We start from the raw sequence: 28,000 nt of genomic DNA, 5'->3' as shown, positions 1-28,000 counted from the left end.
GCCCGCCGTCACGCAGCCGCCGTCGAGCCCGGGGAGCGCCGGGCCGGGGCCGCCGGAGGAGGCCGAGGGGGGAGCGGGGCTGCGGCCGCCGCGGCGGGGACAGGTAGGGCCGGGGGCTTGAGAGGGGGTCCCGGGGAGGGAGGGGGTCCCGGGGAGGGGGGGGTTCGGGCTTCGCCCTCGGGCCGCCCCCTCCGAAGCGGCGCCGGGGGGGCCCGTGGCAGCCGAGCGGCGAGACCCGGCGGCGGGCGGGAAGGGCTCCGGCCCCCCCGGGGGGCAGGACCGGTTTATTACGCAACGCGGGGCCGTTACGAAATGCGGGCCCGCGCGGGAGGCGCGGCGGGAATTGTGACATCGGAGGGCGGCGGGGCCGGCGGGGCCAGCGGGGACCGGCACCCGCGGGGCCGTCGGCGGTGCCGGGGGCGGCCGAGCGCGGAGCCAGCCATCCCTCCAGCCCGGCGCCGGCCCCCGTGACGGGGATTTAAAGGTCAGCCGGTCGCGCAGGTGCGTGCGCGCTTCCCGACAAGCGCTTTCGTAAGCGGGGATCGTGGTGGTTTGGGTTTTTTTTTCCTTCCCCCCCCGCCCCGTTCCCAGGGAGCAGCGGCGGCTGCACGTGCCCGGGGGCAGCACCGTTTTGGCGCTGACACCGTTTCCACCTCCCGCGTCCACACGCACCCCTGGGGGCTTTGTCCCGGGTTGGCAAATGAACCCTGACACGCACCAAGAGCCCCAGCCCCACCCCGGGCAGCCAAACGGATGATTTATTTTTTTTTTTTAAATAATTATTAATTTCATTTTATCCTGGTTATTCCCAAAGCGTAGCTCTTTGCCCCGGGGAAGGGGGGAATAATGTCAGTTTGATAACCCCGAGGGCTCGTCTGTCCCCTCCCCAGCCGCGCAGGGAGCAGCAGCAGCAGTTGCCTCGTCACAGCCCTCGCTGGGAACAGCTCTTGCTGGAGGGTGAAAGGCTCGTTCAGTCGTTGGGCATTTGTTAAAAAAAAAAACAAAACACCAAAAATCAAAATCCCACCAAAATTTTCTGAAAAGGAAGCGGAGCTGAGTCATCCTTAGTGCCCAGTGCAGGGTTGTGTCTCTGGGGAATATTCATGGGAATGCTGGCTGAAGCACATCCCAGCTCTGTTCTCAGGTGGTCTGGGGAGGTTGGATGGGGCCCTGAGCAACCTGGGCTGGTGGGAGGTGTCCCTGCCCATGCAGGGGGGTTGGAACTAGGTGATCTTCAAGGTCCCTTCCAACCCAAACCAGTCTGGGAGTCCGTGATTCTAGTGGGGATCAGAAGTGCTTGGCAGTTGTTTTTTCTGGTGCAGTGGATGGTTGAATAATCACCTGTCTTTTGGAGTTTCAGCTGTGAAATTTTGTCAGCATTCCTTGGCAAACAGGCTTTTGCGTGATAGAAAAGTCATCCCTGAATAACCCCTCCCCCCAGAACTCCCCATGGAAGGCTTATGCTGATCTACAGTCTATAACTTTGACTCCTGCCCGTGTTTTGGGTGGCATGGATGGGAGTGATGGTGCGTGGGACATGCCTGTTGGTTGCTACAGCTGTGAGAGTGCTGTCCCCATCCCTGGCTTTTATTGGGATGCAACTGGGAAAATGCAGACACCCATCTGAGAGGCACAGTCACCTTCACCTGCCTTAGTATAGTAGGAGCAAACTAGCACTTCTGCAGGCAGCTGGCATCTCAAGTGGGGTAAGTCACCTTCTAGGGGTTTTCATTGATTCTTGTTAAGCGTAGAGAAAGCATCTGTGTCTGGGTTTAAACTGAAAGAGGAGAGATTTAGGTGAGACATCAAGATGAAATTCTTCATCATGAGGGCAGAGGGGCACTGGAATATGTTGCCCAGGGAGGTTGCCCCATCCCTGGAGATGTTCAAGGCCAGGTTGGATGGGCCTTGAGCAACCTGGTCTGGTGGGAGGTGTTGCTGCTCATAGCAGGGGGGTTGGAACCTGATGAGCTTTAAGGTCCAACCTTCAGCATTCTGTGATTCTGTGGTGTGGTGGGTGCTCCTCCTCTGCTGGAGGGGAGCAAGCTGTCAAACTGTGCTGGAAGAGAAACCGCCCCTGTAATTAGTCATCCCCATTGATCTGGCGCAGGGTGTTGCCGCCGCTGGCCGGGAGGAGCGACATGTCCCTTCCTGAGCGCCGTGCTGGGCGCGGGCCCCCGGCCCCTGCCCCGCGCTGGTGGCACAGGGTGGGCCCGCAGCGCTGCTGCCTCGGCAGGTATCCGAAAGGAACCGGTAGTTCCCCTGAGCGTTTCATTTAACGCCCAGGGTATGTGGGTCTTTGTTCTTCCCCTGCAGTTTTGGTAAGTACAGCAGCTACAGCAGGCTGCAGTACCCCCCAGCTGTTTAATTGAGGCTTGCATGTTGTAGTTTAATAAGGGGTTCCTGTACAACGTTGTCATTCTTAATTTATACCCATGCAATTAAGAACAGGCCCTTTCTTTAATTCCATAAATGTCAGCATAGACCAAATCATCGTATTTGTGTGTGCTTGTAAGGTGTTTATCTCCTCTGTGCTCCAACAATTATTAGGCTACAGAGATGCTGCTTAACCCAACCTTTAAAAGCTAAATCTGCTCTGTCATGTATGTAAATGACAAGCAAAGCTGTGGTGGGAAGGTTGTGCTCCTGTGGGTGTCAGAGATGGGCTTGCTAATACCTGCATGAGGGAAACCGTGGACTCCCGAGTCTTAAATTTTGAGTCATAGAGGTGCATGGATTCTGACTTGGGCACAGCAGCAAGTTGGGGCAAAAAGAGTTATTAAGTGTTGTGTGCCATAGGGCAGAGTGTTTACAAACCAACGTGCTGATACTGGCTTCTCAAAGGACTTGTGGATGTTCCACACGGTGTTTGACCTCAGTGGGACTACTCCCATATTTACAGTTAACATCTCTGCACAATTAGGTTCCTGACCCTTGATTCAGAGCAGCCTGGAGTCATGACTTGAATGGATTTGGGACCTGAATTGTAGGACCCAAACTATGGAACCAGCATGGTGCTCACCTGGGCTGTTGGAGGGTGGGATGGGGACGCTGGTGCCATGTAGAGCTGGTGGCTCTGGCCAGCTCGTGGTGGCATGTGGAGACAGCTGGGCCCTGTGCTGCCCAAGAGCTAAAGCACCACCCTTTGTGGGCTGTTTATTGATACAGCATGTCTTGGTTGGGAGGTGACACTGCACAGGCCAGAAAGGAGCTTAAAAGTTGCTTCATAGCAAAGATTAATACTTCCTTTAATGAGGGAGATAAATGAGAAATACATTAATAAGGTGGTTTTTTTTTTTTTTTATCTGGAGGCAAGAAATCCTTGAGTGCTTTTCCCCCCATGCCCTGGTCTCACAACCCCCTGCTGTGTCTCCCCCTGAGCCCACACACCAGTGGGATGTCTCCCCAGCAGCTGTCAGGGCTCAGCTCTGCAGTTACTGTTCTTGCAGGGAAGCCACATGTGGACACGGGTAACTGAAATGTTCAGAATTTCTGTTACCATCAATAAATGGTACACAAGTTCAAATTTATTAGGAAAAAATGTGGCTAGACTAAGGTTAAAACCAACCTTGTTGTTTTCTTAGCCCAGATAGACTCCCCTTGTCTTATTGGGAATTTTATTCTTATCATGGATTTTATACTTATCTTTTTAGATTGCTCCTTCCCCTCATGTAACTATCATAAAGTTGGTGAGTCTGTGTAGGGAAACTTTAGCTTAGACACCTAAGAGAGTTATTCAGCAGAGATGAGTTTTCCTTTGGTTGCAGCCAGTCCTTGTATTTGCCAAGGGCACCCTGGGGTTTGCTGCCTGTTGGGCTGATTTTGATTTAATTGCCCAGAACTATGGTGAAAACTCTGCCATCTGTGACACTGGAAAACACTCCAATTCAGCCTTGCTGGAAGGGCTTAATCTCTAATGGACTCTTCACTGGGGCTGGCTCTTGAGTCCTGCAGCTCCAAAGGCAGGTTCCTGACTCCTGCCTGCGGCATCAGGCATCCATGGAGGTGGTGCTCACAGCACTTGGAGCCAACTCCCCAGTTCAGGTTTCCTTCAGTCACGATTTGCACTGCAATATTTCCTACTCAAGAAAAGGAAAATATTTTCTTACTTAGAACACGTTCTGTATATTCATCTTGGCCTGCTTTCTGGGGGAGCTGGGGTCCTCAGCCACCCAGAGCTATTTGCACGGTTGGATGAGGATAAAAGCAATGACTTCGTTTAGTCCCAACCTAATCTGAGTTAATGTGCTGGGATCCCACTGGTGAAAAGCAAGGGCACTCGGCCACGGCCATTCCTTGATCCTTTAAGAGTCTGAATCTGCTAAGCATGCTTGTCTTACAACTGCACTTGCACAGCATGTCATCAGTTTTGTTTTCCATCTGTTAAATGAGAGGCTGCTGATTAACCACTGCAAACAGAAAGAATTACTCTTGTTGTTGCCAACAACTGCAAGGTTCAGCACCAGGTACTGAGCTCTCAGTGTTTTCCACACTCGACGGTTGTGATCACCTTGCTCTGTGTGCGTTACATGACGTGCCCTACAGCTGGCAGGGATTTGCCTTTCAGTATTGTCCCTTAATTAAGGGAGTTGCCTAAGTGGAGATCTCACCATTTCCCAGGGTCCTGCAGCAGGGAGCAGTGTGTCACTGCTCAGAGCATGGGGAGAGACACAGGTACCAGGAGAAGCAAAACTGGGCTTCAACAGCTTGGATGAGGGAAAGCCACAACCTACACAATCCAGACCAAAAGTATTGCAGCACTTAGTTTTCAAGGAAATATTTTGATTTTATGAAGCGACTCCAAGGGAGTGTTGCTACAATGTCCTGGGGAGATTCCAAAGTGCAGAGCAGACATTACCTCCTGGAGCAAGGCTTACTTGCTTTGTCAGAAGTAGGGCTTCTTAAGGTTTTTAATTTTTGGTGATGCTAAATGGAAATGCCCATCAGAAGGATCTTGTGAGACTGGGCTGCCCTGGCAGGAAAGAAGCATTTCCTGAGCACATGCAGCCCGTGGTGATTCCTGCCATCCCTTGCCCAAGCGCTGCCTTAGCTCTGGATTTACCGTCTGATCTCCAGGCAGGTCATTGTACTCTGCTTCTAGGGACTTTCATAAGGAGCAGAGGAATTACTTAAAGAAATCTGTATAATACTTGGTTTGGAGTAGGAGTTCTTGTGGGATTTGTGTTTGTTTTTTTTTTTGTTTTGTTTCTTCGTTTGTTTGTTCTTTCAAGGCTGGTTCTATGTTTCCAGAACCACATCTAATCAACTGTTAAAATGGTTTCTCCTGGTGCTTATCCTGGTGCTGGGCACATCCCAACTTTCATGTTTGCACAACTAATGAAGAGAAACAGGTCTGATACGAGCAGCTGAAACTGCTTTGGAATATGGAATACTTATATCTACAAATGTATCTGTTTAGCTGGCTGCAACTCATTACTCAACTTTGACTGAAAAGAAATGACAGGACTTCTTGCTGCATCCAGGTAGTCTCCACAACTAAAGCTACATCACATTATGTGCCCTTGTATCCTACGATATTTCTGTTCTGAGAAGACTGTTTGCTTTTATTTTGCCACCAGATCACTTTGTTCCCTCTAGGGTAGGGATTCTTCGTTTATGCAATATCCTGCTTTAACAGGCAACAGCTTGTTGGCTGGAGTGCTTGGGGCCCTGGGGGAGCACTGGGCTCCCTATCTGCTACCCCTGGGTGATGTGCTTGCCCCGAGAACTGGATCCCAGCCTGCAGCCAGGAGGATGGTGAGGAGCACCTCTCATATTCAGAGCTGGCTGGTTTGTTTGTGGTTTAAAGGAACAGTTTCCTGCAAACGTTGAGTCGTCTGGAGCAAGGACTGGCAGGCCAGTTTAAAAGCTGTTGCACACTTGTGTCATAAGCTGCTTATTACTTTTGCAACACCTGATATGGGGAGGATGAGCTTTATAGGTATGATTTATCTCTTTTGCTTTTTAAAAATTATGAAGTCTTCTCTATAAAGACAGAAGGTGCACACCAGTTCAGATTGACTTTGCTTCTCTTGAACAAATTGCTGTACTTGGATAGGGAAGTAGATTTGGTTGGTTTGTTCCTCCCGGGATCCAGTTTTTTCCTCTGGATACGATCAGACAATATTCCAGTGGCTGACAACATGGGGTGCATTCATGTCCAGGAGGCCACTTGACTAAGGATGGTCAGGGCTTGCTGGAGATGGGGAAACTGAGGACCTACATGGCAATGTGGGCAACCACAGATGGTGGGGAACACTGGCCCTCTGTGTCTGTGCCACTGGGCTGGTGCCTTCCTCCAGGCTTTGCAGGGAGCTTGAGTTGCCCTTGGCCACTGAGGTGGGGTTGTGGCCGACTGCCCGACTCCCTGTGTAACATCCCTGCAGTCCTAAGTGTTCCCAGCAAGCCTGGCACTTCCCCAGTTGATGAACAGAAAACCACTTGCAAGTCAATGTCTGAGGAGCCATTAGAGCAGTACCAAAGTAAAAGCAAAGTGCAGGTGCAGAATGGCCAGGCATTGATTTTGCTAATGTTAATGAGATCTGTTTGCTGCTGTGAATGAGGGGGAGGGAGATGCCTGTCCTGGCTAGATTTCCTGAGTGGATGGATGCCTTGGAGCCCTCCTGCTTCTCCTGACAGTGCATAGATCCATTGCATGGAACAGAAGAAATGTCTCCAATAAATGGTTTAAAAAAAATAAGTCGTTCACTCATGCAGTTACCCTGATAAGAGAACAGCAGTTACCCCTTTGGAAAGGCAGAGTTTCTTTTCTTATAGATAAATAGCTATTTGTTCTGCAACCTGTTTCTTGTCCTCAGTGGCAAATGCAGGGTGGCTGCTTCTGCTGCCTGATGAACACAATCAAATCACACTATTTGCCATAGGTGTTTTTTTGTCAGGATGTGTTTAATTGTTTGGTGGTGGAGAGAAAATAACACTGCCTGAAACTTAGGAGTTGGGCTTAAGTGGCTTGTTGCTTCAATGAATTAAATTAACAAGACTCTCAACACTGTAATTTCCTTTTTTTTTTTTTTCCCCTCCCCAGAAAATGGATGTTCCACCTGCTTATGCTGACCTGGGCAAATCTGCCAGAGATATTTTCACCAAGGGATATGGTAAATAAAGCCAAAAAAGTTTGCTCTTTCATTGTCTACCTGATTTCTGAAACATACTGCTCTTTTCTGTTAAATTCCAATAATTTCCATTGGAATCCAGAGAATTTTCTGTCACAGCTTCCCATTGCTCTTGCTGGCTGGAGAGGGAGGCTGAGTTGTTTTTTTTTTCCCCCACAAAACTCTTCCTGTTCCCCATGGGACTCTTTGTCTGTTTTGAAAGATAATTGTGTGTTGTATTTTGACTGTTTTCTTCTATCATGATAAGGATCACTGATGTCAGTACTTTGCTTAATGAAGAAAATGCTGCTCAGTAGGAATAAAGACATTATTTCCTAATTTGGTCCCAATTATATTGCCAAAGTCAGTGGGATTAATGAGTCAAGTGCTGTCTGGAGTGAGTAGGAGCTGTGAAATCTGCTTCATCAAAACATACAGCTTGATAACTGTGGGTTTGGTTTATTGTTATAATTTTTGCTATGTTTGGTTTATTGTTTTAATACTTCACAGGTAATTTAGAAAGGAGTTTTAAGAAAGAAATCAGAAATGCTTTTCAAATTATATATATATAATTCATGGTTTTTTAACTTATTTTCTAGGTTTTGGGTTAATAAAACTTGATTTGAAAACAAGATCTGAAAATGGACTGGTGAGTCTGGAAACACATTGAAATCCAAAACATTGCAGTGTTCTTGTAGGTGCTGTAAATTTCTTTCTGAAAGTCAGTATGTGTCCCTTACTCTCCCCTTACCATTGTTCAGATATATTATAAATTTGCAAGTTATTCTGAATTTATAACTTTTGTATAATATATGAGACAAATCAGAGTGCAAGATACAGTGAAGGGCTCCTCTGCAACCCTGCTAATTGCTTACTGTAAAAATCCTGTTGCTGCTGGGAGGCGGTGGCACTGCCTCCCTGCTGCCTGGCTGGAAGAAGCTGACCTGAGCTGGTTTCTGTGCTGCACACCCTGTTCCTCAGCAGTCACCGTGGAACTTCATTTGAGTTAATAATTAGAAAATATGAAGCATTTGTGGACTTGTGTGCTGATTCAGACACACCTTGCACAGCCCAGCACCTCGCTCTGTGCTGCTGGGAAGGGTTACCCATGTTCCTGTCCTGGATCCATTCCCCTGACATGCAGGGCTTTTTCTCCCTGACATTGATTTTTATTTTTATTTTTTGTGAGGCAAGAGTGTGTCGATATTTATGACTTAATCAGTGTTCTTAAATCTCCTGAAAAATCTGCAGTATTGAATAGTATCCCTAATTATAATGATTAATTTGTTCTACAAATATCAGTATTTGCCTGCATGCAAATATGTATTTGCATATATATATATTTAGGTGTATATATATATATATATTTTTTTTTTCTTTTAGGAATTTACAAGCTCAGGTGCAGCAAACTCAGAAACAAGCAAAGTCAACGGCAGTTTGGAAACAAAATACAAGTGGGTGGAATACGGGTTGATGTTCACAGAGAAGTGGAACACGGACAACACGTTAGGCACCGAGATCACGCTTGAAGATAAGGTAATCTGGGGCTCAAAAGATGCACTTGACAGATTAACTTACATTAATCTCTTAATTATGAATCCAACCAGTGCATTTCTTTTCTGTTCAGATTGCACGTGGCCTGAAGCTGACCTTTGACTCCTCCTTCTCTCCTAACACTGGGTAAGAAGTGAGTAAGCTTAAGTGACAAAAAAAGGCTTTTTTATTTTAGTTTTCCAGAATACTCTCTTGCTTCTTTACTCCTTCTGTGCTAAGATACTGAGACAGTTGATTATCAGCCTATGTATAATGAAATAACTTACATCTGATTTAAATCTTAGTATTAGCAATCCCCTTTTAATCCCAAGATAGAGCAAGCAAACTTTTAAATACAATAACTTGAAAATTATAGTAAGAATTATTGTGGGAAGAAAAGGGTTTTGTTTGCACTCCTGTTGCTGGTATCTGGCCATGACAGAGGATGAGCTGCTCTCTGGATAACAGCACTGAACAAGGCAGCTGTACTGCAGAGCTGAACAAGCTGCAGGAGGCAGTTGGGCACAGCTCTGATAGGTCATCACAGTAACTGGGCTCTTCTCTCAAGCTGAATTTATCATCTCAATTCTTGATGGCCTTGGTGGTGGGTATTTCTGACACAGCCATTGGATGCTGTGTTTTATGTGGGCCAGAGGGATTATGCAGCAGCTGTAGCTCTAGATGTTGGTTTATTTTTTTCCCCTGATTATCTTTTTGCAAGCAGTGGTGCCAGAGAGTCAAACCGTTCTGCCCACCAGCTTCCCAGAGCAGCAAGCTGCACTGCAGGCTGCTGGGTTGTGTCCTGCCCTGCAAACTGCTGCCAGTCCACTCCCAGCTTTACATGAACTAGATATTTTTGTATTTATTAACCAGAGTAATCTCTAGTCTTTATTGATAATTATTTCTTAACTGGTAGGATTCTTAAAGAAATAAATATGGATGAGAGTGACTCTATAGGTGTTTCTTAGGTACTTCACAGGCGCTGCAGTTGCTGAGTTGTAACAACTGCCTGGTGGGAGAACTGTTGTTATAACCGGAATAAATGGAGTGAAATTCAGCCCTGGCGTGACCTGGTTTAGCTTGACCAGGATGCATCGTGTCTGGATATGAGTCATCTTCTCCTCCTTCCTTACTACTCACTGGCTGTGATGAGTCTTTCATCAGGGAAAGTAATTTCTAGGAGTGCTCAGTGTTAGCTTGGCCCTGGCCCTGCTGACGTTGCTGGGAGGTGCCACTCACTGTCACCCATGTTGCACACGAGCTAATGCTGAATTTCCTTGGGACTCCTGCTCCTTATTTTGGGCTTTGCAAAACACAAGAAATTCCCAAGTCCAAAATAATAATAATAAAAAAGCCATCTCAGCCTGGGTTTGACACAGCATTGACACAGTTGTTGGAAGGTTGATTCAAAACTTCAGATTAGCCTGACTTTTCTAGAAATATGTCAGTAAAACATTTGAAGAGAGAAGGCACTTGTGAGGTAAAAAGAGAAAAATCTGAAATAAGAGTAGCTGAATACATTAGATGTAATTTCCTGCCTTGGGAGGATCTGCACCTGATGTAAGCCAGCCTAGGGACACAGGAGAGAGCTCTGGGCAATGGTACAAAAAGAAGCAAGTGACTCGGGAAATACTTCTGCATTAACCTGGCAGCCTCTCATGGCTGAAGCCATTCAACTGCATCAAGCATCCTAAGGAGAAGCTGGTGTCAGAGCCACTGAAGCAGCCTCCTTCCTTAGCAGCAGAGACTTTCCCTCAGGACACTGGGGGCAAAGAAGTGATTCCTTGCTGTCTGTCCCAGGAAGTGAACTGTCCCAGTTCACAAAGATTGTCTAAACATTCTTCGTTTGCGACAGGCCAACTACTGTTGACTTTCCGTGGCGAACCTGGGAACTGCTACTGCTTCCATTCCTTCCCTGCATCTACCAAACTTCCCAGACCATCAGATTAGTTGGAGATGTGGCCTTGGTTTTGTCTGGCTTGTGCTGCTGCTTTTCAGATCACAGCCCAGAAGTGCTTAGTGAGGCACTGCTCTGCATTTTAGTGCTTGATGGCAAATAATTCACTGTGGCTGAACTAGGGTTTTGCAAGTGTGAAAGGTAAGAAGGTGACGTATCGTGTGGCTCTCCAGCGGTGTAAACTTTGTCTTCAAGCACTATTCCACTCGACTTAAAATAACTTGATTTGACTAAATTGCTACCTATGAGAGCACCTGTTCAAAGAGAAAAGACTTTGGTTTTCTTTTCAGGAAGAAGAGTGCTAAAGTGAAGACGGGGTACAAAACGGATCACATCAACATCGGCTGCGACATGGATTTTGATATCGCCGGCCCTTCAATCCGAGGGGCCCTGGTGCTGGGCTACGAGGGCTGGCTGGCAGGTTACCAAACCACTTTTGAGACAGCCAAGTCTAGGGTGACCCAAAGCAACTTTGCTGTTGGCTATCAGACTGATGAGTTCCAGCTTCATACTAATGTGTGAGTATCAGCAGGTGGGCATTAAAAAGGAGTTAGGAGGGATTTTGCTGCTTACTAGAACAATGGAAGGGGGTTCCAGCAGTGGCAAAAGAGGAAATGGTGATTTGAAATGATTTTTTTCTTCTTTTTTTTTTTTTTTTTAATTTAAGATGACAAGCAGCATGTTTTTAGCTCCATTAGCTTTTCTTTGAATTCTGTGGGTTAGGGAGTACACGATGGAAAGAACTGGAATTCCCTGAGCACCCAGAGACGCACCAGCTTTCTACCAGAAAAAGGTTATTAGAATCTATTAGCAGAATAATAAAACAAGTGGGTTACAAGCATATTCTTTGTGAGAGCTGGAATGAAAGTGATGCCTTCCTTTCGCCCATGTCAAAAGCAAACAAAATGGCGATCTGACTGTAGAGGAAAGAGTTAATCAGAAGATGAACAAGAACAGACAAAAGGGAGTGGATGGAAGAGATATGAGTTTGTTTTAGTACTTGAAAGGATATAGTAAAAGTTTGGTTTAGCATAACTCCTGATAACCTAGTTACACAAGCATTTCTTCTTTCTGAATGCATGAAGAGTGAGAAACCACAACTAAATTCCATGGAAACATTAATTTCTCAGTCTTCTGTTCCTCATAAGAAAGCAATTTATTCCTCTGGGGAAGACAGCTTTTTAAGATGAGGCAAACCCTAATACAGCCCCCCTGCACCCACCCTTTCCCATTCCCTAGGGTAATTGGATATTTAGCATGTGGCAGAGCTGTTGCAGGCTGTTCCCATTTGGGGGCTGAACAACTGTTCTGGCTGGAGCTGCTCCTTCAAAGGCTTCTGTTCGGTTTTGTGCTGTTTTGCAGAGATCTGGTTTAGGAAGCTCCCACTGCCTTGCAGAACAATTGAACCTTCACAGCCCAGGCAGTGTGTTTGAAGGACTACCAAAGCCTGAAAATGTGGGCAGAAAACTTCCATCACAGCAGTTTGCAGGGTTCCCCTCCACTCAGGAGTCAGGAGTTGCTCCTTCAAGCCCAGTGACCTTCAACTCTGTTACACTGTAGCAGTTCAAAAACATTTTACAGTCCTAATTAAAGCAACAGCAGAAACCAGCTTCCTAACAGCAGCAGGGACTCGGATCTTTCTGTCCTGTTTCTAGGTTGTCCTGAAGGTCTGTTTCTTAGGTTGCTGTTACTGTATGGGAATAATAAATCAACTCCAGGAGGATGCCTGGTTTCCTTATTCAGTTCATACTCTGCCCATTGACAGACAGGACCATAAATATGTGAGACGGCTGGAAATGTTGATTTATTGATAAGAATAGATTAGTGAGGTATTTGATGGATCCACTTTGAAAAGTGTCAAAATTTTTGTCTAGTCACAGAAACAGTTGTGTGTGGAACTCCCTTCACACTGGTCATATCTAGATGGTTCAGTGTTTCCCAGGGACATTGTGGCAGAGCTGATAATTTCACTAGGTGGGGCTTGAAGTATTGTTTTTTGTTCCCGGCCATTTCACAGATCTGCTGGGGACTTCACCAAGTGACTTTCCTTAATGGTGCCTTAATAGGTTCCTTTTCATAGGAGAAAAATGTGATTTATTTTTTTTTTTTTTTAATCTGCATCTGAAAAGTGCTGGTTTTGCTGTTAGAATTAAAAGGTTTTACTTTTTTTTTTTTAATAATAACTACTAGAGGGAGGTAGGGCTGGACAATTTCTGGTTTTAAATCTGACTTTCCTCATTTGTAAGCACAGCAGCTCAGACCGCCCCCCCTAATGTTGCAGGTCAAGACAGAGCTGTGTGGGAACCTTGCACAAAATCTGCCTGTATAACCAGCTCTCCTCAGTCCTTTTTAATCCCTCCTTTTCTTGAGAGCCAAGCACATGCAGTTGTATGTGAGCTTCAGTCTTATCTGAAGTAAGTATTGTAGTGTTTTTCTGAAAGAATTGCTCTAACAGTTTAAAAAGCTGCTGCTATTGCCTGGACTTCTAAGTAGACATCATCACTACTCTGGGCAACTGTCAGGAACCTGAAGAACATTAATTAGGCCAAGAGGTCAAAGTGGAGAGATTCTCAATGTGCTCCTTTTTTTAATCACTACAGGTTTGGTGTATTCTAATAACTGGAACCAGATAATGTCATAGTTTAGACATGATCCTAAATATCTTACTTAAAGAGGTCTCCCTATGGTTTAAAGCCCACTTGGTGTGTTTGTATCCTCTTTCAGGAAAATAAGCCAAAATGGAAGTTCAGCAGCTCACTGGGTTACAAGGGTGGCAAGGCCTTTAGAAGTCTTTAGCTCTGTGTTGTTTTTTTTTTATCTGCATGCCCTGAGGTTTTGCAGTTTATTTATCACTGTGTTTATTCCCTGTGTGCCACTGGGACCAGTGGTCGCTGTGCAGTAGCAGTGGTGGAAGGCTGGGGTCCGTCAGCTGTTGGCCAGCACTCTGTAAAGGGAAATAAGATTCATTTCAGTTTCTAGCAGAGAGCTACCTAGTGCAGCTGTACCAGAAGGACTCTTGCAAATGCTGTTCCTCTGCTGATAGACCTGGACGTTCACTTGGCACCTTCACTTCAGACCCAGTTCTCCTGTGCCTGATAAAAGCCCCTGGACGAGGCAGGATGGCTGCTGAGGCACAGCGACTGGGCACTAGGGACATGTATCTGAGTTGTTCCAGGGATGTTAAGTGAGGTGTAAGAGAACATTCTGCAAACGGAGATCTTACTGGGGGGGGAGGGGAAGAGATGGATTGTTTTGGGGTGCGATTTAAAATCAGACTGATGCATTCCTTCCAGGAATGATGGAACGGAATTTGGAGGCTCCATTTACCAGAAGGTGAATGATAAACTGGAAACTGCCGTGAATCTTGCTTGGACAGCCGGGAATAGCAACACTCGCTTTGGAATAGCAGCCAAGTATCAGATTGACCCAGATGCCTCTTTTTCTGTGAGTGGACACTGATCAGCATTTGAAAACACGCTTGTGTGGAGCAACCTCTGCAGCAGGAGAGATGGTTTTGATGCAGTTTTGTGGTGAATAGTGGAAGACAGATCAATTTGTCTGGTTTTTGGCAGCATGAGAGCAAAGGATTGGGTTTTCATTGAAAGGGACACAATGTTTGATCACTGCTTTGGGCACTGTTGGAGATTCTAGTTTTGAGGCAAAATTAACTCTGGATTTATTTGTTTATAGTGTAAAAGATTAAATCCTATCCTGCCTAAAAGGCGTTAAATAATTTTTAAGTGGGAAGGACTTGGAAGAAAGACACTGAATTATTTACATTAAGGGTTGTTTTTTTTTTCCCCCCTTAAGGCTAAAGTGAACAACTCCAGTCTGATCGGATTAGGGTACACTCAGACTCTAAAGCCAGGTGAGTCAATGGAGAAGAAATTCAGACATCAATAAGTGGTGGTTTAGTGTGCAAATATCAGATAGGTGGGGGTTTTTAGGTTTGGGTGTTTTTTGTTTTGTTGGTTCTTTTGGGGATTTCTGGTTTTGTTTTTGTTTTGTTGGGTATTTTGTGTTTGTTTTTTTTTTCGTTTTATGTGTTTTTTGTTTTGATTTGGGGTTTTTTTGGCTCTTTTTGGTATTTTTGTTTGTTTTGGGTTTTTTGTGGTTTTTTGTGTGTATGGTTTTGTGGTTTTTTGTTTATTTTTTGTTTGTGTGGGGTTTTTTTTGTGTTTTTTTTTTTTTTTTTTTAACCAAAAGTGAATGGCTTTGCAACATTGCTGTTCTGCTTGGCAACCCAGTGATGAACTTTTCCAGGCACTGCTCTGGTAATTTTGGGTGGTTATTGCAAGGACAATTATTAGAGACCAGTCAGATACTCTCTTCTGGTGATACAAAATCTACAACCAGGTTCTTCACACATTAAAAAATTGTATTTTTTGTACTTTCGGAGGCTTCCTGTTAACTGAGTTTATTTTGCTTGAAAATGTGACTTTCTCAAGGTCCCCTGGTCCAGGAAGAGAACAGTCTGACTGCTGCAAAATTGGTTTTAATATAGCTTAATAAATCTGCTGTCAGGATATCAAGAGATTGACATGAGATATTACAGGACAGGACTTAGGCCTTTTCATACCTGGATTTTAAAGTGGTTTAGAAAGGTGGGTATGTGTCAGGGTTCCCATTTTTCATAAGACTTGACTTTCAAATTAAGTCAATCAGTAGACCAGCAGCAGTGATCTGACTCAGAGATCTAATTACTTGGCGTGATTAAAAGCAGAATCTTTCACTGTGGTTTATGATCACTTTCTTAATTCAGAAAGATCTCATGTCTGCAAATTCATTTTTTTTTTTAAATGTCCCGTCCTTACAAGGCTGGTCACCAAATGATGTTACCCCACCTGCCCATAAAGCAAAGCAGCAACACAGACACTGCATTTCCTGAACTTAAAGCTCATTCCAAGATTTAACAGTTGTCTTCTCTCTGTTTCCCAGGTATCAAACTGACATTGTCAGCTTTGCTGGATGGCAAGAATGTCAACGCAGGTGGTCACAAGCTTGGTCTAGGACTGGAATTTGAAGCATAAGTGATTCTACAATCACTAATTGAAAATACAGCATAGCTACCTTCAGAATCTAGTGTACCTTTCGATGTTTTATGTCTGGGATGCGAGTATTGCTAAGTGTCAGTCCTGCTAGTCCTGGTTAAAGACAGCTAAGCTTTAAAAATGATGATGTTACAGAAATGGAGACAAAAGCGTTAAGAAAAAAAAAATCCTAATTCCAGGCTTTTTTTTGGAATGTTATTTACCGTCACATCCATCAGCTGCCACATGATAGGAGGTAGGAAGGTAGTGATTACCTTTATTGCCTGCACAAGGAATATGTTAATGTGGTATAAAACTTGACTTTGAGATTTGCAGACCACTAGATAGCACTACTGATTCCATAAGCAAAATGTTGCTACACTTTCAAGGTTTCAGTTCACGATGGAGTGTGCAAACTTGTCTGAAAAAGGGATTTTTTAAAAATTTATAAATATATATATATATTTTATTTTTTTTAGATAGGCATCTCACGAATGGTTTGTCTTATTTGGTTATTGTGCACCTGCAGCTGTCTCCAGAATGCTTTAGATTGTCCACCTTGTGTAAGTCTGTTGAGGAGGAGGTTTGTTGTGACTCAGCCAACACTCCCTGTCCCGTGTTGTGGTTCCTTTCCCTTGCGCTGACCGGGAAGCTTGGAAGACAGGGCAAAAATCAGGGAAGAGTCTTTGTAACCGCGATCACAAAGTTGCGTCACTAAATCGAAAACGGACTTTCGTTTTATTACCACTTTTTTTTAGCAACTAAATGGGTACGTTTTTAGAGTCTTCCATTTTGTGTGGAACTAGACCCCAAAATGCTGTACTTGAACACTACTAAAAATGAATAAAAAAACCCCAATCCCAACTTGAATAAAATACTGAAATGTCCTTAAATAATCTTGAAAACAAGGTCATATTAATTCTTGCTCCGGGGGCAGACTGGCAACACCATGATGCATATTTTGTACCAAACAAACAAAAAATACTTAGTGGATTAAAGTTCCACTCATGGCCATGTTCCTTGTGCTCGCTAAACTCTGGCCACTGCACACGAGTGTGTTTAACTTGCGGAGACAACAAGATAATGTGACTTGTTTGTCTTTCTTTCATTGCAGAATTCACTACGTTGAATTGCCTTTCTGTAAACAAAGAGGTGCGAGCAACAGTTATTGGTCAGGATAAACTTCAGTGGCTTTTCATTAAAACTTGGTATTTTTTTCATGTGTAAGGGAGTGGTGTGGGTGGTTTGCAGAGGGCAGGAGGCTGTGGAGGAGGAGGGTGTGCCTGTGTTAGGACATTGAGGTGGGAAAATCCATCTCGGTGACAGCCTGCTACGTCGGCTGGCTTCCCTCTTGTCACAGGCTATTCCTGAGTATTTGCTAGTATGTGTCATCTCAGATATTTACCTCGGCACTCCTGGGGGAAGTAGTCTTCTTCCAGATTACAGCAATCCAAACAAACCACGTGCAACCAGTTCACAGGAACTTGGCAGATGCTCAAAATTAGCTGATTTGCACTGGCAAGAGCCTCTGTTCGGTGTCCCTGTACATTTTTGGGCTCCTTGGTTTTCTCATGCTTGAGGCATCCGTGCTTTGGGATTTGTTCCCTCATGATCAGCTTCAGGGTTTCTCTCAAGACTTGAAATGCCTCATTTGGGGTGAGAAGGGGAGAGCATTTTTCCATAAATCTATCGCATTCTGTTAGAAGTATTCTTGAGTGGTACAGCACAAAGCCCAGTCAGATGCTGCTTGTGAACAGCTTCCTGGGGCTGTGGCTTTGTGTGGAGGGCCCAGCCCCTTAATGGCATGAAGGAAGAGAGAAAATCCAGTCTGAACGAAGAAGGAAAACCCTTATTTTCTGTCAGGGGAAATCCTCTGAAGGATGAAGGAAAACTCCTGTTTTTGTCAGGGAAAATCCTGTGTCTGAAGGAAGGAGAAAAACTATTTTTTGTCAGAGAAAATTCTCTGAAGGAAGAAGGAAACCCCCCTATTTTCTGTCAGGGTTTGGTTTGTTTTGTTCCCAGCTCGCTGGGCCCTGCCTGCTGTCTCGGGCCCTGGCAGCCCCAACTCGCCTGCCCTGTGAAGAAAGCTGTGGCAGGGGAGGTTTAGATTGGGTATTAGGAAGTTATTTATTCACCGGAAGGGTTGTCAGGCTCTGGCACAGGCTGCCCAGGGAAGAGGCAGCGCCAGAGGTGGGTACTTCAAGCCGTGTATCTACACGGTCTTGCGGAGGGACGCAGTTTGGTGGTGGCCCTGGCAGCGCTGGGCTGATAGTTAAATAAGAGGTGATCTTTCAGGCCTTTTCCAACCCTAACCCTTCGGTGTCCCTGCTCAGCGATTCCTCTCAGCGATGCCCCGCGCTCTCCCCTCAGCCTTCCCGCCTTCCCGCCCACGCGCATGCGCAGACGGCCCCTCCCCTCAGGGCTTGCTCCCTGCCGCGCGCGCGCCGAGGGGCGGGGCCGGGCTGGGTCCGTGGGGGTGCCCGGGAAGATGGCGGCCGCCGGCGGGGGCCGCGCCTGGGCCGGCCGCGCTCTCTGCCTCCTGCTGCTCTGCGGATGGGCCCTGGCCGCCCGCGGGGAGCACCGCTCCGGGGAGCAGCACCGCTCCGGTGAGCACAGCGGGCGGGTGGGCGGGACGGGCCTCGGCGGCTGGGCGAGCGGGCGGGCGGGAGAGTCTTTTCGCCAGACTCATCTGGGCCTAAAGGTCTCTTAAGGCTGCCGAGATTTTGCTCTGATTATTCTCCTTGGGTGCCTGTTTTACGCCACTCCCGTCCCTGGAAAATAAGCTTATTCTGCAACTTAACGCCTAGTTTAGGTCCGCTTTCTTTCTCCCACCTCCCTTCAACCTTGAGCCGTGACCCAGTCCTAACAGCAGATACGTGTTTCGAGTGCAGAGAGCTCCCCTTTGTTTCAGATGGAGTGTTGGTTGGGCAGTGAAGAGAAGGGGAATTACTGCAGGAAGTTAAGGGAGCTCTTTGGGGCTGGCAGCTCCGTTCTTGCTCGTGGGCCAGGCCACGGAGCTGCCCCTGCCTGCTCCGCGGGGCGGGCGGCCCTGAGGGAGAGTCAGCGTGTGGGGCAGAAACCTGCAGGAAACCGGGACTTTTAACTTCACAAATAACGGAGCAGTTTGCTTTTTAAAAAAGTAAGATTGCCTATAAGTGAATTTTGACCTTGTGAGATACATTTTTTTTATGTTCAGTGACTCCTAAGAGGGCTGCGTGGCTAGTTCTGTGGCCGTGGTTGAGCATTTAGTATCTATTTCTGAAGCTGAGGCATCCCTGGAGACCAGGCACTACGCCTGGCATCATCCGAGTGTTGTGTAATTGTAAACACTGCAGCCACCCTTCATATTGCCACATAGTTTTGAGTAGGTACCATAAATCAATTGTGGTGTAGTTGCTAAAGTGCTGCTCCCAGTAAAACAACAAATCACTTCTTTTAGGAGAAATAAGAAGTTATTCTTTCTTGCTCTTAAGCTGCAGCATTTGCTAGGTACCCCTTGCATTTAAGCATATATCCTTTTAAAGCTTTCGGGTTAAAATGGTGTAAGAATATTCTTTGAAGTGTGAGGATACATATACAGTGTAGCACTTTAGGAAAAGCAGTGTGTTTGTGTTTTAAAATGTCTATTGCCCTCAATACTTGTCTGTAGCAGTAGTGTCTGCCTACCTCTCCTAACATGCCAATTAACTATAAATATGAAATATTTTGCAGCTGCCTTTCCTCATATTTATATCTATGTGTGCAGTTAGCTGGCTGGACTCCTGAGGGGATTAAGTTCTTATGCACTAAAGTTGCACAAGAAGTGAACAAGTTGGTGTCGATATGATAATTCAAAGTAGTAATTTCTTCAGCAAAAATTGTATTCATATAAAGTGGTTGGCTTGAAACTTTAGCAGAATGACCATAATGCCTAGTTCATGGGGGACTGGTTGAGTCTTCTCTGTTTTATAGTTGGTTAAAGAGTAATTCATGCTGGAAGCATGTGCCATGTAAAGAAGGAGAAGTCTGTTGGAACTGATCCTCTGTAAATACACCTTTAATGAATAACATGATTCAGTGACCTTGGTATATTTTAGTTATGAGTAATTTGGCACAGGCAGTTGGTTGAATGCTTCATTTCTGGAATCTGTAGCTCTTCCAGGGAACCAGGGAGATCTGTGGGAGCACTTAATGAAACTGTTGTTACTTTTTAAAATAAAAAAATTGCAAAATAGTTTGGAATTCCAAAATACAAGGCAAGTATGGTTCCACTGTTTAAATTATGATGTGTACTGCAAGTCTGAAATGAGTTCCTAATTTTTAAGGTGCTTCCTGATTTGAATCTGAAAGTGACATAAACATAAATAGTTTGCTCTTGGCTATTTTTTTTAGGTTTAAAAACCCATTAGCTCTTTATAAACTCCCTCTATCCCTTCTTTTACTTCCCTTTGGCAAGATAAATGTGTGATGGGTCCCCTGCATGAGGTTTTAATGCTCGCCTTGTTTTTTATGTAGTCACAGTGTCCGTTCTTCAGCTTTCTGTTTTAGCCTGTAGCTCAATAATTTGATTTCAGTTAACAGAAGGTTGGAAATCTTTTTCTATTTCTACAAATTCAATGAAAATAGGTGCCTGGGAAGAGATGTTAGAATCTCCTATCCTGGCTGAAGGAGACATTGCAGCTTGTTCTAATTTTCTGCTGACAAAATAAGCAATAGTGAAAGATTAAAAAATTTTAAATGCTATAAGAGATTTACTGAGAACTTCTTCCTCTGTAAACCTCAGCAAATCCTGTGGGAGAAAGAGTTTGATGATGTAGAAAACAGCAACCACACTTGATTCTACAACAGGAGAGGACATGGCTCTGAAGTTCTAAGTCTGGGAAATACGCATGCTAAATTTTTCAAGAAGCCTTTGGCATGCTAATCTAGTCAGCATGTGCTTCCAATCCTTAATTCCTGTCCTACTCAAGACTTCTCCTTTGAAGTTGCCAATGTACAGGAGTATGTGTTTCTACATATGAATTCTAAGAAGTTTGCAGTGTGAAATATGGCCTGTTTCAAATGATTTTTTTTTCCATAAAGTGAATGTTTCACAGTAATTTTCGTTTGTAGCTGAAGTATCACAAGAGAAGTTAGTGCCTTGTGCTTAATATTGACTTGTTTTTCATCCTTTTCTCAGGCTCTGAGATGCTTCCGAAAAATATTTCCTCTACAAGTGAGAATGAAACACTAAACACATCAGAAAATTTGACAGACAGCTTGCAGAGTATCACCCCCATGGAAAAGGAGGCAAGTCCAAGGGAAGAGCCACTGCCAACAACAGCTAGAATCAAATTGATGACCACAGCGAAAGGTGATTCTCCACCAGGTGTTCCCTCTCATGCAGTGACTGCTAGTCCTGTTTCTCAAATGGATGTTGATGCTTCTGAAGATACTAAAATCGAGGAAGAAGATCTTCTAACAGATTTGAAGGACACTCTGAATAGTTCACCATCCATCATAAAAGAAACTATGGAGTCAGATGGAGGAGATGACTATGGTGGTTATGAAATGACATCAAATTCCAGATACAATCCCGACCTTCTAGGCATGTCAGAAGATGATGGTTCTGACACCATTAGTAATTACAATGAGGAGATCAAGACCCTTGATGAGAAGATAAAAGATGTTTCTGTCACAGGGTTGGAAGAAGAAGAAGAAGACAGCCATTTCTTTTTTCATCTGGTGATAGTTGCCTTCTTAGTAGCTGTTGTTTATGTCACCTACCACAACAAGAGGAAGGTAAGTATGGGAAAGGTGGAGAGAAAGAGCTTTAGTATGTTAGATGAAGTTGCATTGCTTGTACACTTTTTAATAAGACAAACTTAGCTTTTTCATGAAGGAAATCTTTGACCCCTTAGTCTTGTTGTGATATTGACGTGCAGTTCATTACTGTCGTTTTTATCTGCACCATGAACATGAACTCAAATCAAACATTTTAGATTAGAAAATAAATGTATTGATAACATCAGGAATCCATCAGTTCAGTAATGGACACTGGCACTTACAGCATGAGGTCTATAAATGGTACCTGAGCCAAGTCTAGAATCATAGAATGGTTAAGGTTGGAAGGGACCTTAATGATCATCAGATTCCAACCTCCCTGCCATGAGCAGGGACACCTCCCACCAGACCAGGCTGCACAAGCCCCATCCATCCAGGCCTTGAACACCTCCGGGGAGGGAGCTTCCACAACTTGCCTGGGAAACCTGTTCCAGCACCTTACTACCCTCATGGTGAAGAATTTCTTCCTGATGTCTAACCTAAATCTCCTCTCTCTCAGTTTAAAACCATTTCCCTTTGTCCAATCACTGCCCTCTCTGGTGAAAAGCCCTCCCCAGCTTTCCTGGAGCCCCTTCAGGCACTGGAAGGTGCTCTAAGTTCTTCCTGGAGCCTTTTCTCCTCCAGGCTGAACAGCCCCAACTCTCTTAGCCTGTCTTGATAGCAGAGTGATTGATTAACTAATTTTGTTTCTGCACAGGATTATAAATGGCAGATTACATTTGCATTTGTACAGATGCATGCACAAATTTGCAATTAAATCATAGGTTAGGTTTTAGATATGTGGTAAATTGAGTGTTTATCCTTGTAGAGAACACTGATTTGGTTGAGGATTTGGTGGACTCTGGAAAGAACATAGCTAAAAAAACCCCCAAAAGTTCTACCTTACAGTGCAATAGCATATCTGGAATTTGTGTTGCTAAGTCTATAGGGCAAAATGTTGAAGACTTTGTGTTAAATTTGAGAATTTAACTTTGAACGAAGTTCAGGTAAGTGATAAAAAGTGCCTTGTCTTTGCTGTGTGAGATAATGTGAGTAGTATCATTTGGCTAGTTGAGAAGCTGTTGCTGTTCCTTTTTAGCACTTAGGAATAATTTTGGGAACAGAAAATATACTGGTACATTAAGTACATAGATAGTGGCATGTATTTGTGGGGGACGACAGTCAGATTGGTTTAGATTCTCCTCTTTCTTCCCTTGTGCCCACTTTCATTGTACCATTTCCCCTTTTGCCAATAGATTTGTCCTGTCTAATAAAGTGGATTCTTAGATGAAGTTGGTAAGAAACAAGGCTAAACAGGGTGAAGATAATAGACATTGAAAAATATGATCACTCGAGTGCTTTGATTTATCATGTTGCCTCTTTAACTGCTCTGCTGATGCTGCAGGGGCACTGAGCTGTAATACAGGAACAGTTTATCAGATTATACCATTCTGCTTCTGTTGCCTTTGTTTCAGTACCAGCAATACAATTATTTTTAACAAGGGTGAAATGCCAGAATAGCTAAGATGAATAAACTAACAAATGTCACCCTCTGGGTGGTAGTTTAATAGCCTGTATATGCAGTACTTCTGAAACCACACAAAAAATGAAAGAGTCATGGGTTGAATGTACTGGTTTTGCCCAGCTGCAGCTGAGGTGGCCAGTAAGTGGCTTGATGGCAAGGACAGGATGGGAATGGCTGAGCCCTCATGGTATGTTCTGTAGCCACAGTAACATGTAGAATTGTGACAGAGTTGTCTTATCACAGCCCAAATGTTTCTCCACAGCATGATCTAAGTTGGCTGCTTTTTCTTTCAGATCTTCTTACTGGTCCAGAGCCGAAGATGGAGGGATGGCCTGTGCTCTAGGACAGTGGAATACCATCGTTTAGATCAAAATGTGAATGAAGCAATGCCTTCCCTGAAAATAACCAACGACTACGTGTTTTGAGAGCACTGTGATCTGAGTTTGCTGAACTTAGCACTCTTTGCCTGCCTAGTCATGTGATGATATTCAGGTATTCTACAGATGCTGCTTGTGCCGAAATGAGATGTTCTCTCTTTGACCTGGATGTTTCTGAGATTCAGTCTCATGCAAGATCAAGGGCATGATACATCTGTTTGCTACTTTGGTCAGGTTTTATATCAACTATAAAGATACAGAGTATAATAATTAGTGCTCTTTCCATTCATTAAGCATCATCCCTCCTGTCTGGAGCAGTCTTAATAGCAGTAATACAAAAAATAAGCATAAAATATTTTAGGTGTAATAAAATAATGACTTCGGCATCACTAAATCAAATTAACAATCTCTTTGCTAATCACTTATATGGCTCATAAATCTCACTATATTGCAACCTGAAAATAGAAATACACTTTTCTGTGCTTAAATCCTGATGCTGCAAATCTTTCAGCTTGTTTTTTTTTTCCTTTCTGTTTCCTTGTTCCCTAACTCGGTCCTGTTCTAGGCAAAATAGCTAGCATGGCAAGTTCATAGTTTCAGGATGTGTTCATGCCATAAATAATTTAAAAGTAATTGGGTAGAAACTTTTTTATATCAGAAGTTGCCTACCATATATTTATTTAAAATGTTCAAGACCTTTGTGAAGGTGTGCCCCTTCTTGGCTGTTCAGTTCTTTTCTCTGATGGTGTTTATTTCATTATCTTTGTAATTAATGAATGGAAAAGAAGCCTTGCTGAATAATCTTAGTAAAATATAGATAGTTGTCAGAATTTCAATACATTGAAGCTTTCTGTTTTTAAAACAGTTGACAAACAGTTATGTGGGTTGCTCTGTTATAGATGGGAGAGGCCTGAGAACATAAGAATAATTTATTCTGTTGTTACTCCGACCCAGGTAACAGGCAGATGGGAAAAATGGTGTGTGGGGCTGCCAGTCTGTGGGCAGCTCCCTCTGATTTTTGACAAACATTTATGCATTAGTGTAAATCAAGTTACTGGTACAGTAGTTTTTTTTGTTTGTTTGTTTTTTTACCTTTTGTACTTTCATTATTTATGTTTTCTTGAGTTGTAAAATATAAAAATCTTAGTTTTCTGTACGTTCTCTTTGTGATTTTGTTTTCAAACTGATAAATATGTAAATAACAGTGGATCCGAACCCCGTAATTAACAACTTGGCATTCAAGTACTTATGTAACATTTTGAAAAAATCAACTTTCCAACTGTTGGCATGAGGAGTCCAAAGGCATGATAGTATCTTACAAATGAAGTGCTAAAAGTTCTAAATCCTACTGTTAAATGCATTCTTTTCATAACCCCAAGAAGTAAAGCACAAACAAACTCTCCCCAAACTCTTTTCTTGCAGTAATTTTTATTGTATTTGGACTTGTATCACTTAATATTTTGAATAAGGTTTTTAAAATAAATGACAATTATAAGCTTGTGTCTTTTGTCTTGACTGTTTCACTGCTTTTATACAGTACAAGATGATAAAGATCTTGCTTGTGCCTGGGATGGGACAACCAGTTCAAAATCGTCTTTTCTGTTCCTGATTAAATTCACTCTGGATAGAGGGTGCCTGGAGAGTTGTTTTATGCATCTGTGAAATGGTATGTAAGGTAGATAGCAAGGCTTTAATGAAATCTTCTAAGCTATAGGAATTAATAAGTTCTTTGACAGGTAATTTTTTTCCCTTAAGTTGTACAATTTAATAATTCTCCTGGAAGATACTTGAAACTTTTGCATGAGGTTACCTTGGAGGACAAAATCATGCCTTGAGCCTTTTGCTCTTGATAGTTGTAGCAGTACTGAAATCTTGGAGTTAGGTAACTGCTAGTTGAGGTCATAAAATCACTGCTCACACATGTCTTTAGCTGAGTGCAGCTTTGCCTCACACCAAGCACTTCACTCCAAGCACTTCAGATGAACAGTTTTTCTTTTCTTGCTCTTGTGTTTGTCCTCTTTATCTCACAAGTATGAAAAATGTCTTTTAAATATTTATACAATTTTTTTTTAATTAAGGCTCTTTACTTGTGGTACTAGAGGCAGCTTATTTGAATGTTTTTAAGTTCATAGGGAATTAACATGAGACTGAAATCCTTGAAGTTCTTAAAACAGTGGGTTTCATTGGGGGAATTGCCTAAATGCATTCTTTTGTAGGATGCTGGTGTATTTTAATATTCGAGGCAAATTTTGCCCTGAAGATTGACAGTGATGGTAGCAAGCTGCCCCAAGAGGTGCGTTTGGTCATACCAATACAGAAAGTTTGTGGATGTATCTAAGCAAATGGATTTAGATACTGGTATTTGTGGAATGTCCCTGTTAAAGTCTGTGCACTGCTGATCTGCTCCAGCGCTCAGAGGCTGCAGCACCAACTGACATGGGGTGTTCGTGTCCCTGAGAGATGGATGCTGAACAATCAGCTGGTTCCCAAAGGCATCTTGCCACCCAGTCCCTGCAACGTGGCACATCCTTCTTGCCTTCACCTGGAGCAAGATAATCTAAGAGATGGTGAACAAGCACCTTTGCCCTGGCAGGCTGTGCTGAACTGCTCCTCCAGAGACCTGTGTGTCACCCTGTCACCGTGGTGATGTACAGGAGGGACCACACCCTTCTACAGATGGAAGATGTGAAATGCAAACAATGATTTCAACACAAGGTTTTTTCCAATGAAGTGTTTTAATCCACAACAGCCCTTGGATTGCTCCTGGCCAGAGGCAGTGCCCTCCTGAACTGACCTGGGTGGCTGATCTGCTGTTTCCTGGGAGTACCAATAAAGAGGGAAAGGTTTCTTGTGTTCCAGTTTTATAAAGACTTCAGCAGCAGCAGGAAAGTGGGGCACGTGTCATCCATTGTGCAATAAAAGAGCCATTTGCTGATGAGGTAGTCAGGATTGAGCTACTTTTTTTATTTTTTTTTTTTAATTAATTGAATTTCCTTGTGGAAAATTAAAAGCAGGCAATCAAAAATGCATAAAGTGCTGAAATCAAATAGAAGAAAAAGCAAGCAGATTTATGTCAGATCTTACCAACAAGAAATGTCTTGATGAATTCCTTTAGTGAAGAAAGGAAACTTTCTCACATTAAGGTGAATTATGACTTCCATCATTACTCTGATAAAAGGAATAAAAGATTCCTGAAGAGCTTTCTGATTAAACTTCTCAAGATGAAAGTTGAAGCTCTATTTATGTAGGTTGTCATTAGCGGTTGGGCTTTATAAAATGAGAAAAGAAAGAATGAATAGGAGAGGGAAGAAAGAATGAATAGGAGAGGAGAGTTAAAACAAGTGATACATTTCTCTTTTACTATCCAGGAAATCAGGTATTTTAAAGTATTTATAGTTTAATTTTCATTTAGCACCAGTGTGTATTATTCAGCTAAGTCAACTGTCCTTGGCTGCTGCTCAGCTGTATACAAGGGGAAAAGAGAAAGGTTTATCTGAGCAGGGTGGTTTGAGTTACGGGAAATTAATTTGCAGTTTAAAGATGAAGAATGTCATAGCCCTTAAATAAATTCAAAAGCTACAAAAATAATAGGATAAAGGGATCTTTCTGCAGTTCTAACACAGAGCACTGTTAGCATTAGAAGGAGAAGGGGAATGTTTTTACAGCTCTAGCTCAGGCTTGGGAAATGTTTGCTTTCCTTCTAAATAGGGAGGAGCACAGCTAGAGGCCAAGGTGGACAAAACACTGCTCAGGGGGTTTTCAAGTCCTGGTCACTTCAGAACACCTGTGATGAGCAACACGAGGTGAGATTTCATTGGCTTTTGTTGTCTGTGAAAAGTTGGAACGCTGAGCAAAGAGTCGGCTGGTGCTTGTTTGGGCCTTAATTTTCCGCCTAAATTTGGAGCCAGTGATTGGTGCCCAGGGCTGGGGGGAGGAGGGTGGAGTGACCCAGCAGCTGTCCTAGCTTTGAAAAGGAAAGGAGCAGGAGAAGGGTCTCCTGGCTGAGCTACCAGCAGGCAGGTGGTGGGATGGCCTTGCAGGTATCTCTGGCAGTGAGGTTGGGTTCCTGAGGGCACCTGGCACCCTGAAGCTCTTGCTTCCCCTCACCACACTGCTCTCCTGTGCTCCAGAAGGTAAGTTCCTAACCCTAGCAAAGCAGTTCCTTGTTCCTTTTTACTCTTCTGAGTTGATTTTCAGTCACTTTTGTGTACTGAGCTGGCTGACCATGCAGCCACACCAGCACCAGAGCTTGCTCAAGGCAAGTGATGGGAATTTTCAGGAGAGAGACAGGGACGTTCCCCTTTGGTATCAGCAGGCTGGTAATTTGGTTTCTTTTAAAGCTGCAAAACAAGCCCAAATGAGAGCCTTTTGCCAGGTGAGTGACTAGTCACTGCAGCCTCACCATAGTGTTGGTGTTTTTTTTTCCTGAGAGGCCAGGCTGGCCAGAGGATCTGGGGTTTCTTTTGGTTCAGATTGTGTTTTGTGGTTGTTTTCTTGGAGGGGAATCCCTGAGAGGGCTGCCTGGGAGGCCAAGGCAGGGGTGCTGCCTCTGGCAGTGATGGGGTGTGCAGGTCGTCCAGCATCACGGGACCTGCTCAGCTTCCTCTCCTGTCCCAAATCCACACTGAAGCTGCATTTTGTCCTCCTACAAGGCTGAGCAGCTTTATGGGAGTGCTAAATCCTCA

The 28,000-nt window shown here is 44.0% G+C and overlaps 2 protein-coding genes across 2 annotated transcripts; both read left to right on the top strand.

The window, feature by feature from the left end:
* The first annotated feature begins 6 nt into the window (after positions 1-6).
* On the top strand, positions 7-16,528 carry VDAC1 (voltage dependent anion channel 1). Its single transcript, XM_051631352.1, has 9 exons — positions 7-103; positions 7,046-7,115; positions 7,712-7,761; positions 8,496-8,648; positions 8,740-8,792; positions 10,893-11,120; positions 13,896-14,046; positions 14,413-14,470; positions 15,541-16,528. The coding sequence occupies exons 2-9, from the start codon at positions 7,049-7,051 to the stop codon at positions 15,630-15,632; spliced, it is 852 nt and encodes a 283-aa protein (XP_051487312.1). The 5' UTR covers positions 7-103; positions 7,046-7,048; the 3' UTR covers positions 15,633-16,528.
* Positions 16,529-18,098: 1,570 nt separating this feature from the next.
* Positions 18,099-24,815, top strand: C13H5orf15 (chromosome 13 C5orf15 homolog). Its single transcript, XM_051631456.1, has 3 exons — positions 18,099-18,238; positions 20,791-21,392; positions 23,232-24,815. Exons 1-3 carry the CDS (start codon positions 18,121-18,123, stop codon positions 23,361-23,363), a joined length of 852 nt encoding a protein of 283 aa, XP_051487416.1. The 5' UTR covers positions 18,099-18,120; the 3' UTR covers positions 23,364-24,815.
* Positions 24,816-28,000: the final 3,185 nt, after the last annotated feature.

This window comes from Apus apus, chromosome 13, assembly GCF_020740795.1.
Source record: "Apus apus isolate bApuApu2 chromosome 13, bApuApu2.pri.cur, whole genome shotgun sequence".
In the NCBI taxonomy this organism is placed as follows: domain Eukaryota; kingdom Metazoa; phylum Chordata; class Aves; order Apodiformes; family Apodidae; genus Apus; species Apus apus.
Note: the sequence above shows the minus strand (reverse complement) of the source record. Positions and strands in the feature narration are given on the sequence as shown.